A 14,451-nucleotide genomic window follows, 5' to 3' on the forward strand; every position below is an offset into this window, starting at 1 on the left:
TTAACTAAAGAAGGGGGCGACTGTACCTTGTATGGTTCTCCAGGACTTTCAGGGGAGATGTGGCAAACCTTAGGTCCCACATTTGAATGACAGGCATGCGGTCGTCCTCAGAGGCCAGGACCAGCTGAGTGGCCACCTCCGGGTTCCAGGCCAGCCCGGAACAGTGCATCTGTATAGAGGCAGAGCGGCTCAGAGCACAGCCTGATGGCACAACACCACTGCAACGCTGCCACTAAAAATAAATGACCAGCAGCCCCTTTGGCTTTCTAGGCCCATTGTAAAACAGAGCAGCTGGAGCATCATCAGAATGAGCAGGCTCCTGAAAGGACATGGACACTGCTGTAATATATGGACGGTCAATTTCAACCCGTTTTGTCAGAACCAGTTAACTAATTTAATTGTTAACTAACCCAATTACATAATTAATGGGACTAGCTGTACATACAAAGAGCCAGAACTGAATTGGACTGAAAAGTCTAATATGCGACAGCTTCTGTGATGGTCTGCTTTTATAGTCTGAACTCGCATGAAGAGCTTCAAAGTTTGTTTATGCTCAGTTCAATCATCATCTAATTATTCCACCCCCATTCATTCTGTAAAGGGAAATTTTAAGCCTGCCTATATTTAGATCTTCCCAGTGTGATCAAATTCCTTTTCGTTTCAAAAACACAAATAACATCCTATGAGGCTTTACCCTTCTAAGAAGAGCTGAAAAGAAAAGAATGGTGGTACAGCGGAGAACTCAGATTGTTTGATTGTCCTATTACATGGCCTGGAAGATCAAATGATTTTATAATACGTGTAACCAAAATGCTTTGAATGCTCTGAATCTTGACCAGAGAGTAATCACATTCCTAGGACGTACACATTAAAGATTACGGTATGAGTCACCCCTGTACTGCCAGTGGGTCAGTTGAAAGAACAGTTTGAGAAATGTTTTTAGGCACCAGTTTTTTGCTGGAAACACAAACTGAGTCGAGAAGTAAACAGGCTTGTGTGGTTAACACATTTAAATAAATAAAAAGTTATAGCCATTATGATATTAGCTGGAAGTGATCAAATGTGGTTTCAATGCAACACTAAGTGATAATTACACACAAAAACAAAATGAGTGGAACCAAGGGTGCTACAAATATTAAACCTGGGAATAGTGTAACAAACATAAAACTTTTGCAGGGAGGCGAAATATAAAATATTCCATGACTTCACATCAAGCCAGAAATCTTCAAAATAAACTTCTAAATAAGAGCTGTGGTCAGACTTAAAATATTTGATTCAGGCAAAGGAGATCGTTTTGTCTTTCACATTTTCATGTAGCTATTCTCTTTAACAAGAAAATGGGTTACAGTTCTTTGACCATGAGCTGAGGATAATCAAGATACATGTATACTGTATGTATTTCATGGAAGGAATAATAACAGAAGGAAATGATTTAAGCCATCCAAAAACTGTGGACTTGAAATTTTCTTTCAAAGCCATGACTTAAAAAGCGAGTCCGGAATTCTGCAAAAACCCACCCTAGACTCAGAGATATGCAAGCCCAACATCTGTATGACAGAGAACCTCATCACAAAAAAGATTAGACTGTGTAGCAACAAGCACAAAACACCACAGTGTCCATACAACACAAGCCATCACCATCCTTCGATATCAGAAGATCCTAAAAAGTATTTAACATGGTTGGTATCAGTTGAAGCAACCATATCTAATTGTATCTCAACTGTTTGGAGTTAAGATCTGATATGAATCTACAGTACAATTCTGCCTGGAAGTTTTGGATGGCACTGCTGAAAGTAGACTTCTAAATGGATTTGATTAGAAAACACCAGGAACATTTTCAATACTCTTACAGCTATCACTATATTTTAGCAATTTAACTGTTGGGTGCCTATTTATCAAATTAAGGTGGAGAAAAGGGGTGTGGTTTTTAGACAAATGATCACTGTTGACTTTCATGCAACAGATTGAAGCCCACGGACAACCTGAACAAAGCAGAGTGTAGGCTTCTTGTCTTTTTGTACCAGAGGCCTCCTACCCTGTTGCTGTGGTCGCTGACTTTGATGATGGGCTCGTTCTTCCGCAGGTCCCAGACGGAGGTGCGGCCGCTGGGGCTGGCCGAGGCCAGGATGTGCTGCACCTGCCTGTTCCACGCCACGCTGCCGACATCCTCCAGGGGCTGAGCCGGAACACCAGCAGATCCCCCGTTAGAGAAAAACCCCCGCGCTCAGACCTCTTTCACAAGACTCTTGCCAGAGAACTTCAGCGAAGACAGTATCGAAACCAGAAATACAGTGCCTCACACAGAATGCTGGCATTTCTAACATTACTGCACACAAGACTACAATATGATGTTCTGTCAGTTGATCCAAGAAAGAGACACTGCTCAAATATAGTGCCTTGCAAACATAATCACTCTTTCTATGGCTGTCCTATTTTGTAAAATTACAAAATGATGGACACTTTTTAAACTTAATATTTATTTCAAGACCAGAATGCTCGAACTGAAGACTTCTGAGGCAAAATAAATGTCAACAAAAACAAACGTTTCTCGATTGTATAAGTATACAGACCCATCGATACAATATTTGGTAGAAGCCCCTTCGGCAGCAATTACTGCCACAATTCTTTGGGTAAATTTTGCACACTGGTGCAATTTATTTGGAAGATTTGTTCTGTCTGAAGTTACTCATGAATTGCTTAAGCACAGCAGTTTTGAAGTTCTTTCACAGACACAAGTCAGAACTTGTACTCTGCCATTGAAAGACATCCACTGCGTCCAGATACACAGCTGAAAATCAATAAATCACAACATGCAAAACGCCTTTACCTGAGATTTTGGTCCAGGTGTCATCGGAGATCCAAAACTGTTCAGGTCCCAGATGTAGATTTCAGATTCGTTACCTCCCGAAACTACGAGGTTTGTCTGTGAAACAATTGGAATCCTTTTACGTATGCATTAAAGTTTCCAAAATCTTAGTGCTTATCGTGTCTAAAAGATGCAGAAAGAAAAGTTAGGAGTTGATATGATTTTACCTGAAAAGGGTTGATGTCTAGAGCTCTCACAGGGCCAGTGTGCTTGTCATTTTGGGCAATCACAACATCCTCGTCTCCTGCAATAATCTTGGCAGGGTCATACAGAATGACATTGCCATTTTCCCCACCAGCAATGAGAACTCCTGAGGGCAGGCCCTGCGAGTCCATGCCGTGTGGTCCCCACACCAGCTTGTGGTACCTAGGAAAGGCCCGAGACACAGACTTACTCACAGCACTGAAACGGTTTGGGAAAGGCAAACACAGAGCAAGGAAAGTCATTACTGGATATCCTAGTGATACAGAGATTTCAATAGGCTGGTCAAAAACATTAAATTCAATGGCCTGCGAGTGAACAACAGCATCGTCCCAAACACTTCCCAAACATACAGTCCCAAAGTACTCCAAACAGCTTTGTCGCAAACCACATAGCAGATTCAGTCGCTGTCCTGGAGGGTCAGAGTATGCGTATTTCAATGTATAATCTGGTTTTCATTCCAATGGATGACGCTACTGGAAAATGGAGGGATGAATGGAAATACTGATGGCTCTGGCACCACAGGGTGATATGGCAGGGGGAAAAAAAAATCCACAGTACTATGTTTTTGGTCCCCGTGGCCTGAAAAAACATATTTCCTAGAGAGTGTGCCTTGGTTTTGTACTGTGCTTCCCCACGCCCCCCCAGCCTGGACTCTCATCCTCTACCAGCGCTTCAGACACACCTGTGTGAAGAGGAGAAAGCGCCACAGGACTTCATGTCCAAGGTGGTGTCTGCCAGGTCAAGCTCAAAGATCTCCAGCGAAGCTGTCGTACTGAAAGTGGCATCAAGCTGTTGTGCTGAAGTACCTGGACGTGAAGAAGTAGGCCATGAAGAGCAATCCATACCATGCTTTGCAGAAGTATTCAGATCCTCGCATCTTTTTCACATTCTGTTGCTTTAAAGCTCTTAGTCATGACAAATTTGAAGTATCAATTAATATTTGTTCTATACACTACCATTTTCACACATTACAAACAAAATCAAAGAAGTAATTAATAAAGGAAAAATGAAAAGTCATTCAAAGTAAATGGATAATCTAAAAATTGCAAAGTTCCCTAAGTATTCAAACCTTTTCTTCTGGTTAACCTAAATGTAGGGGTGCAAATTTAACTTAAACACAGTTGAGTGACCCTGGACAGTGGTAGGTGATAGTGGTTCACTTGGTGAGGTATGCCTTGGTCAGGTAGGGGATATCAAGCAAAGATTCAATATTGAACACCAATGAGTTTTCAAATGACTCAGGAATAACGTTATATAAAGGCACACATCAGAAGTCAGGAGAAAGGTATAAAACATTCCAAAGACACTTGATCTCTCTTTGTAAAGCTGATCATTAAGTGAAAGACACCCAGCACACACTGCCCTGAACAGGCCCTCTCTCGGAAGTGAACTAGTAGCTGGGAAAGGAAGAAACTGGTTTGAGATCTACATACGAGGCAAATGGTGACTTTGTTGACTCATGGACATTTTCTATCTCAGCCACTAAATAATTATTTCAATTTCCCAGTTGCTTCACATAGGGATCTTATATGTAACTGAACAAACACAAAACACCTCAAGCCCCACATGAGCCTATGTGATTCTGCACACATGTGGTAAAAGGCTCTGTGCTCAAGCAAGACAGATCTGGAACTTTTTATTTTGAATGTGCAGTGTTACACTTGACACAAACAGTACATCACTTAGCCAACAATTCCCACTGTCAAACAAAATGGTGGTAGCACTCTGTTATTGTTCTGTTTCTTGCCATCAGGGACTGGAAAGTAGTAAAGGCTAATGTGAACATGTATGGGGCAAAGTACTGAAAAATGTAACAGGAATGCCATCAAGGACTGGGACAAAAATGTACCTTAAGCAGGACAATGATCCAAACTACAAGGCCAAAGCTGCACTACTGTGTTGTAAGATCAAGAAAGTGAATGTTCTCGAGTGACCCAAAGTTCTGAATTGAATCCTGTCGAAAATCTGTGGAAAGACCTGGCATCTATTAGTGATGCCCAATCAACCGGAGAGAGCTTGAGCAAATCTGCTGAGAAGAAAGTGCAGGAGTGAAGGCTGTAATTGCTGCCAAAGGCATTTCCACCAAATATTGAGTTCTTGGGTCTAAAAACTTAAGCAATCAACATATTCCAGTTTCTGTTTAGTTTTTGTTGACATTTATTGCGACATATCTTACCCTAAGGAGTTTTCAGTTTGGGCATCCACTTTTTGAATAAAACTATTACATTTATAAGATGTCTGGGCATCATTTTGCAGGCATTTCACAAACTGCCACACCAAAGGAAGAGTCTGAATACTGTGGATGCTGGCTGTTTGCATCTCAATGTGGTGTGAAATGTGTCCTACCTGCAGCCAGATAGATGGGGTGGTGCTGGCCAGGGCTCCAGGCCTGTATTGCAGTCCGGTCTATTTCCTTTAGCTTCATTCTGGGAGAAAAAAAGACCAGGTCAAGAGGAGATGGAAGTGGAAAAAAAAACATTTCCTAAGGAATTATGCTAAACCACTCGACACCAAAGCCAAAGCAAATCCTTATAGGATTCTCACAGACACCAAGTGCGTCTTTAATTGGTCAATGGGGTTGTAAAGTCAAATTCTTCATAGAAAAATATCTCAAACAGGCACCAAGCTGCAAAAAGTACAACTTACACACACACTTGTGTCTACCCCTCTTAAAATGTTTAGAGAAGTAATGGCACTTATGTATTAGTTTACCAATACAGGATTGTAGCTATAACTTTCAAGGACAAATGAGCACTTAGATACATGCAATGACCAATATGAATATCTTAAGAAAAACTTATCAATAACCATGTTTAAAGTAATGTGTGGTCATCAAAAACGATTTGATTACGGTCCGTGAAGGAGTAAAAACATCACAGAACTTAATTCAGCTAATTTAGTAGGCATGAAATCTGCATTTTCAAGATGTTATTCAAGCATTTTTGGAAGATAAATCTAAAATCTGCAGGAATCTTGTACTCAAGGACTGTCTGCCTCCAAGATACAGGATAACAATGCTTATGCCATCAGTGGTAATTTTAGTTCCGTGGTCCTGTTGGAAAGATATTCCAAAATAAACACTATTTTTTGTGCGAGTGTTTTTCATGTTGCCACCAAAGTCCACAGAAAACTCTGAGGACAAGTTCAGACCTGCAGGTCATCAGGTGGAGCTTTCTAATGATGCACAGGCCCCATTTTATCAACAGACACTACAGCTTACAAAGAAAAATATAATAAATAATAATCTGCTTATTTACATTTAGCTCCCTTTTTTAAAACATAATCAATTTCTAAAAAGTTATTTAATGGAAAATGCAAAAGGAACTTTAGAATGAAGTAGTACAAAAATGGATTTTAGCATTTACAACAGTATTGCATAATAGATTTTTACAAACATTAATAATAACCTGCAAGTTAATTTTCACACAGCAATGCATAGATCATAAAACACAAGAGCCAAGCCATGAATGGGCTTGGAGACATAAATTATAAGTTAAAACGGTAACCCTTCTCGGTTGTAATTCGGGTATTACTGTAATCACAGATGTCAGCAGAAAACAATTAAAATCAGCCTTGATGTTTTTAAATGAGAGACAGTGATGCTGAGAGCAAAACTCAGTAAAGAGCTGTAGTTGCCCAAGGGGCAAAAACAAATCACTAATTAGAGAAATAATTAACTGCACCATTTTTAAACAATTTGACTGAGTTAATTTGAATGTCACAGAAACACATTTTGGACAATGCTGAGGTTTAAAGGAGAAATATTAGAATACATCAGTGACCTTTAACTTTGCCAAAAGCACCTAATGACAAAGTTTTGAAGAAACAGTTAGACCTCATGCTGAGACCTAACAAGTCAAATGACCTGCACAGAAGAAACTAAGGCACTAGATGAGACATCAGCTCCCTATACGAATTCAAGTTAATGAGGTCACATCAGGGTTATCAGGACTCCAGTTCAAATATAGCCTGCCCACTCTGGCTCACATCCACTCGAGAACAAGAAGAGGAGGTCACACAACAGAAAGACCAGCATGTGCAAGTCCTTCCCAACAGGCACAAACCCACAGGTCCAACGTCAGACCTACCCCACTCACCAACATGCCATTAAGTAAAAGAACCTTATAGTGTGTTTGGGAATAATCATTCATTGGCTAAAATGTGGATGCAATACGTACAAAGCATACAGGGGAAAATGGGACCCTCAACCCAGACAATATATGTGCTTTTAAGGCTGATTATACCATATTTTAGCAATGTGACGTAATCAAAAATTGCACAATGAACCTAGTTGGTAGCCTGAAGTCAGTAGTATGATATGTATAGTAGGATGATAACTCTGCCAACCGCAACACTCTTAATTATAAGTAACCCAGAATCACTAACTCTCCTCTCAGATGGCTTTATTTGCAAATCACTGGCTAATGCCATAACTGAGAAGACTTGGCTGGAAACCCAGAACTGCATACGCAGCAGGTCTAATATGGTTTTCGTAAAGGCCAGAGCACAACAATTTATTAAATACGAAATTTTAGGGCAGTTTTGTAAGATTCTCATCCCAACTAGTTCTCACACTTTTAAATTCTTCTCCATTAACTTTTAAGACACATTTTTTCAAACAGGTCATAAGAAAGAACTCTTATGTCATATAAATCTTTAAATCATGTACTACATCTTCTCAGTCCCAGGGAGTTCTAGTTAGGGAAGAGAATTAACATTTATATGATTAAACCTATTGTTAAAACATTGTTTATACTTAAAATTAGCCATTTACAGAGAAAAAGACTCACCACGCCTAAATATTTCACCACAGTGAAATGCAATAATTCTTTTTTAAATGACTTAAATTTAAGTGCGATTAAAATGTAATTATGAATAGGAATTACTATTTGTGAAATTACAAATATTCAAACAAAGACCATAACGAGGTCGAAATTGTATTAAAAAATGTTTTATTCTACACTCTCATTGGCCACAGTCTGTGAACCGTATGCAGCGATACACAAGAGGGCAAAGGCTCAATAGATAACTAGCCACAGCGTTTTGGCACCGAATTGCCGTTTCTGTGGTAAAACATATAAATATGAAAACAACAGTAAGCGATTTCCTTGATCCTTTTAAAAACGCGTTTCTTTTAAAGAGCAACGTTTAATCTGTTAAAAAAATGAAGTTTTACGACTGGTCTAATTCATAGATCTGTGCCAACAAGCACTGTTTTTTTTCCCAGTGATTCGCTGGGGGGGGTAATACTGTAAACACAAATTGTTTTCGTAAAGCAGCACATTAATGCTGAACAGAAAACCACAGCTCCAAAACGCCACTCATGCAAACTTTTACCTTTTTTAGATGAATGAAACGGAAAGACCAAAGTCGACAGGAAACTGCGGGGCAGCATGAAGCTGCGTCCAAAAATACGGTTTTACGTCGCGTAACCGGAGGAATACTTGCAAAGCATACACGTAAAACCGAGAGTGGATTTGTAATATTCACTGGTGCCCGGCGTTGCAGCTGTGAGACCTGAATGCATTGAGGCCTAGGATGCAGATCAACAAATTCAGTGTTCTCCCTGAATGAAGGCTGGTGGTATAGTGGTACCGAGCAGTAATACAAATAAGTGGAATATCTTCCACGAAAGTCCCCTTACCTTCCGTGCACAGTACGTTGATTGCTTAAAATAAAAAAAGTAAATATCAGAAGTCAGCCTGCTCTTGATCCACTTTAAATCGTATATTTCCCCCCTTTATCCTTCAGGTTCCCTTTCCTGGTTGTTACGGGGTTTATTATTTCTGGTCCCGGCTGCAGGTTTACGGCTGCGACTCAACAAAGTCCACGTCCCCATCAACGTGGCAATCCTCTCTCCACCCCTCACACTGAGCACTTCCGGCGAGCGGAGCAGGACGGTGCTCTCGCAGCCGGCGGAGGAGAACGCGGATCTCTCTCCCAGGGTTCAAGACGGTCCTTGCTCGGGGACCGACACATGAAGTTAATAGGTTTGCAACAATCAGAATTGCACAAATAGAAAATGCCTGTATAATTTAATCTTTTTTTCATTCACTTTTTATTTCTAAAATATTATCGCATGGATGCATCTTTTGCGACGCCATTTACTAAAACCTTAATTGTAAAATACCACGTATTTTTTGGTACTTTTCAGAAGGGGAGAAACAAAAAATTAGAAAAACATGGTTTAAATATATATTTGCAATAACTTAATGATTATATTCCAGCAGGAATGTAATGTCACAAAAAATGATCTCACCTTTTCCACGTTGTTCTGTAAAGATGTTTATAATCCATTTATGCATGTCAGAATAAATTAAAGCCTAAAACCCTGGAGATTTTTTCATTTTTCTTCACTCATTTCAATTCTCAAAATTAAATTGGATGTAAAATCATATCAATCTTATGGAAAACGTTCACTCAACAATTAAAGTACATTATTTAAAGATGTTATTTCAATTAATCATGTTTGGTTTACTTTAACAATCCAAATGCTCTGAAGCAGCTCCCAAACATGTTTTCATTACCTTAACAGGAAATCCACTGCAACACGCTATCAAACTATAGTTTTCATGTAATCTTTTGCCTCCACTAGGTCTATGAAAGGGGGCATTGTTTTACAGGTTTGCTGCTGAAGCAGCATTGCTAGGATAACTACTTTTCAATTAATCTGTCTCCCAACTCAGCACAATCTCTTTAAAAAGGTTCTTGGGAGGCTTTAGACAAACTAAACCTATGTAGTTCAAGTGGGTAGCTGCATGACCTGCAAAGGAACATGTAAAGGTTTATTCCATGCTGAAAAAAGGAAAAACATTTCAGCTTGGGACACACCTGAAGAAGGCTCCACAGCAGAAATGTTTCAGCCTGTAATAACCCTCTACTTGTTTCTAAACCTACATTGTTTCAGACCCTTCTAAAAAAAAAAGATGCCCTGTAAATTCCACAGAATATAAACCAATACTGAATGATCTCTTGGTCTACGTGAGGCCAGGTGATCAGCATTTGCTCATGGTTAATTCCAAAATGTGCACACTTGGCTCACATCAAGACATCATTAATGTGGAAAAGACTTGTACCCAGATATCCAGATCCATTTTGATAGCTATAAACGCACAGAACACGTAGTGTTTGGTTACCCAATAAGACATTGGCTTGAGGCAAGAAATTCAAAGAACTGCAGTCATGTTTCATTAAAGATATTTATTTGGCACAAAATTACATTACACTTAAGAATTAAGGCTTCAGAGTAAGCCTGGAATATTACCAGAATTTACAAGAACTTAACTCTTGTGGTAAAATAACTAGTGTGAGAACCAAAAGGCTCCACATATATATATATAAAGCCATATAAGAATTCCTGGATAATGTTTGAAATCTCATTTTTACATTAATGTGACCTTATCTGCAACACCCTAAAATTGATTTCGTCTCTACACACATACTTCTCTGAAAACAGCTTCTAATAAACCAAAACCAGGGCTCTTGTTTTACATGGTTGTTGAAATGTCTGCAACACAAGTTTATGGCCGATGGGTTGAGGACTGGTTGGCTTGTTCCCTATGCCATGTTGAAGCCGATATTCCGGCTTCCATGAAAAAAAGGGCTTGGATGTGAGAAGCCTATTGTTTTTTCATGGTTAATTGGTCAAGATGGCCCCCCACATTTGCAAATGAGAGGATTCCCCACAAGATCAGAAGCAGCTGGTCTTCAAACCAGGCAAAAGCAGGTCTAGAGCATTCGTGTAGACTCCTCTGTAATCCCCAGGAACACTGCAAAGATAAGAATGTCAAGATCACCAACACATTCAACGGACTTCATTGCCTCCCATTAGGAATTGATATTTTAGTTCTGCGAGATGTAGACTGAAGACTCCTTCCATTTCCACACAAGGCTATGGACACACTTGTAAGATTGTTGGCTCGTCCCTGATCCCCCCCCCTGCACTGCCAGATTGACCTCATGGTCACCAGCAAGACACCATCTGTGGAAGGCTTCCTTCACTGGGCTCAACATGAAAACCCGGCTGAGAGATTTTCCAACTATTAGGCGTGTGCATGAAGGATAATAGTTAAAATTCCAGTTCCTCAATGCACTGTAATGCAGTCCTACAGTCCCGAGACAACACTGTGAATATGAATCCCAAAATACATGACAAATAAATGGGTTTCTTTGAAGATGCTGCTTGATAGAATGCCAGGAGGCCACAAGATGCAATAGCAAATACTGCCATCAGTTAGCATTTGTGGCCTCGCTTAGTGTACACTTAGCATTTGGTAGAAGCCAGGTCCTTTGTGTCCTTTTACGGTGTACTGCAAGACACCCACAGTAATAGAGCCTAGCACATGGGTATATAAGCACCACTGGCCAGTCCTCTCAATGGCAAGTTTCTTAAACCACTTATAGATCTCAAACTAACCCATCTTTCCATTTTACAAGATATGTACTTAAAAATGAAATTAGATGACCGCTATGTGGCCCTTCTGCACCAAGATCTGGCCACTACAGCCAAAAACATTTGCTACATTTTAAAATAAACATTTTTCTCCAGAGGCCTTTATGACGCAATGACTAATCGGGGCCTCCACGACAAAGGATTTCCAGCAGCTGACTGCACCCTCATATACAAGTTTTAATCCTCCCCCCAGAGGAGGGTCAGATGGGTAGTGATTGATTATAATCACTGGGCCAGTCAGATTGGCTGTGATGTGTACAGTGACTCCATGGCTCACCTGCCGAGTGGAGATAATGGTACCAGACAGTGCAGCCCCACAGTCCCTTTAACCTCAGTAGGGTGAAGTGCTCCTGTTCTGAAGGAAGAGAAACAAGAAGAAAAACTAATAAGAATCACAGCTTATTAAAAATCATGGCAAAAAATTGTGTTCAGCAGTTCTGTGATATTTTAAAGGAAACCAAAGCCTAAATCTGAGCTGTCTATTTAATCGAGCTGAGATTTGTTTTAACAAGCTGCACAATTGAAACCTTTATTAATTTTCTCAACTCGGATACGGGAGAGCTCGGGTAAAACAGTGCTGGTGCTCTGTACCCTAAAAAAACGATTTCATTCTAATCGTACTCCCTCATCTGAGCCACACGATTGACTCCGCCATTTCCTGCACTTAGGATTTAGTAACGGGAGACTTGTGTTGAATTTACAAGAAACGGATGCTGCCCTACATCCTTCTTAACTACTGTTAAAGAAGTTCAGACAAGTTAGACTGACACTAGCACTCAATTCCTTTGTGTTCTGTTCGGCGTGAGGTTTGTGGGACATTACACGTGCGTGAAGGAATATACCGCGCTTCATTGTTAAAAAAGGCGCTCGTAAATTACCTTGCAAACTTCAATTACACTCCATCTCCAAAAGGATCAAGACCTTTCAATGGGCAACGAAGGAATCTGGAAGGGAAACAAAAGATGTTTAGAGCTCATCGTTGGTGTTGGGGGAGGAGCGCCAACTTCAAATAAAACGTGGCTTGGAAACTATAACAATTTACCAGAACAATGGAACACAGAATGAACTCTTACAGACAAGATCCTTCACCAAGTGGAATCGGTTAATAAGAACGACAACTAAGTCAGGCCAGATTTTCGTGTCGCCTAAATAGGCGCGGTAAGAAACCGAAGTCAGCCCGTGTCCTCATATAACTAGATAAATCGTAATCACAATGCTTCATGATGTGAACAGCAGAAAAGAGTTTAAAATCATCGGACACAGGCGACATTGGGTATCATCGTAATCATTATTGCGCTAATTAAGTACATAACCAGAGGAAAGGGTGCAAACATATTGCTCAGATAACTATAATTTTGCCGACCCCTACCGCAACCCGACTTGCTGTAACTTACTCCGTGCTCCCTTCTCCTCCACGCGTCTTCTTTTTTGTCTCACATCGTTGAAATAATCTTTTGTGCATACGCCAGCATTGCACAGCACACCACATGTGCCACCCCTAGGATCAGCTTTCCACATCGTCTTCTACTTTGTTCCTCTCACCCCAGCATCAAAAAGGAGCTAACGCTCACAATTTAGGGGTTTTATATGAGCTCCGCGGGGCAGTATGGGTAGGTCGTAAAAAGACGCCAATGACGTAAAGAAAATGTGGACAATACGCGTGGTTGCTTGGGAGTTTTCTACTTCCGGTCTGGAAATACAGTTTAGCGATGATGCAGGTGTTCAACCTGTTGAAATATACGGAAGTGTCTCCCCCCCCCACAATATATTTAACCTGCTTGTTTAAACAATAGTGGTCACACATAATGTTTGAACTTCACACAACTGGTAAAGAGATTTGTATTACCCGAGAGTGCATTAAATTGTACAATCGTCGAGAAGGTAAAGCATGTTTTGAAAAAGGGTGTTAATTCTTTTTTTACTAGTTGCTTTATTGTCAAGTGACGACAGTGAGATATGGAGAAGATTACTAGTCAGTAGGTTATTGGCAACGAGCTTGTAATAATACGGAATAGACTTGTTAAAGAGTTAAACTAAATTACACACAAATTGCAAAGTCTGGATCTGCAACAATCCAAGGAGCTTGAGAGCCGCAAACAAGCTCACAAAAATGTAAGATATATAATACAACTCCCCTTTAAAATAGCCTCTTTCTGGGCTGTTCTGGGTTTGGTAATTGCCAAACGACAATAAATCCGGTGTCATAAACATACCTTCTTATGTATTCATAACATATTCATCATTCAGAAGAGTATTCATACATATTCAAGAAATATAACATCATACAGCAGAGTTACGGACTGGACTGTGTGTCTTGCTTAAAACGTAGTGTTGTCCTGTGCTCTTAACAGTATTGCAGAGAGCAAAGTCCTATCTGCACACTTTCACACCCTTGTAAATGAGCTCTTTGTAAATCCTTCCTTGGCAGGAGTCCTCCAGCCAGAATTGTGCTAATTCTTTCAGTCCTTTTATTTGAGATTGGATTAAGGTCAACAGGTTGAAATGACCAGTCAGTTTTGTTCTATGTACAGTTCCCCATTCCTTTGTCAGTTTGGATGTCTGCTCAAGATCACTGTCATGAAAGAATGTCCCTTTTCAGCCAAGCTTGAGCTTCTGGATTTATATGTCTTGAAGTTCACAATTCCTCTTGTCTTAATAAGGACTCAAAGTGGTTTGCATCAGTAACAGTAAATGCAAAACAACCCTGAAACATAATAGAGACCTTGATTTTTTTCACAGTAGGCAGTTTTCTCAACATGAGTTTAACTTTTTTTTACTGATGAGCATGTCCAAAAGTTCCACTTTTCACTTAATCCGACACAGTTTTGATTTACATTCAGGCAAATCAGCTTCTTCCTTCCAATCTAAACATGAATGCTACTTTCATGCAGGCAACATCAGAAGGTAGTTTTCAACATTTTGAGTCCTG

General features: G+C 40.1%; 1 protein-coding gene and 1 long non-coding RNA gene across 6 annotated transcripts in view; both read right to left on the reverse strand.

Annotated features, from left to right (window-relative positions):
• The window catches only part of sec31a (SEC31 homolog A, COPII coat complex component), a 31,196-nt gene extending 22,233 nt beyond the window's left edge, over nucleotides 1-8,963 (reverse strand). For 3 of the 5 annotated variants that reach the window (XM_069187076.1, XM_069187075.1, XM_069187074.1), the window contains exons 1-7: nucleotides 8,715-8,962; nucleotides 5,417-5,496; nucleotides 3,753-3,876; nucleotides 3,034-3,232; nucleotides 2,828-2,923; nucleotides 2,036-2,176; nucleotides 27-169 (exon numbers count right to left, since the gene is read on the reverse strand). In XM_069187076.1, the coding sequence (XP_069043177.1) occupies nucleotides 27-169; nucleotides 2,036-2,176; nucleotides 2,828-2,923; nucleotides 3,034-3,232; nucleotides 3,753-3,876; nucleotides 5,417-5,495 (782 nt within the window). In that variant the 5' untranslated portion in view covers nucleotide 5,496; nucleotides 8,715-8,962. Of the gene's footprint in view, nucleotides 1-26; nucleotides 170-2,035; nucleotides 2,177-2,827; nucleotides 2,924-3,033; nucleotides 3,233-3,752; nucleotides 3,877-5,416; nucleotides 5,497-8,714 lie in introns of all 5 variants that reach the window. The other 2 variants (XM_069187077.1, XM_069187078.1) reach the window with 2 other exon arrangements.
• A 1,292-nt stretch (nucleotides 8,964-10,255) lies between these two features.
• On the reverse strand, nucleotides 10,256-13,098 carry LOC107075544 (uncharacterized). The gene is made up of 4 exons (XR_001477054.2): nucleotides 12,917-13,098; nucleotides 12,401-12,466; nucleotides 11,800-11,877; nucleotides 10,256-10,839 (listed from the first exon to the last, which is right to left on the reverse strand). It is a non-coding gene; the product is annotated as an uncharacterized lncRNA (long non-coding RNA).
• Between the last annotated feature and the right edge of the window lie 1,353 nt (nucleotides 13,099-14,451).

Source organism: Lepisosteus oculatus, chromosome 3, assembly GCF_040954835.1.
Source record: "Lepisosteus oculatus isolate fLepOcu1 chromosome 3, fLepOcu1.hap2, whole genome shotgun sequence".
NCBI classification, from domain to species: Eukaryota; Metazoa; Chordata; class Actinopteri; order Semionotiformes; family Lepisosteidae; genus Lepisosteus; species Lepisosteus oculatus.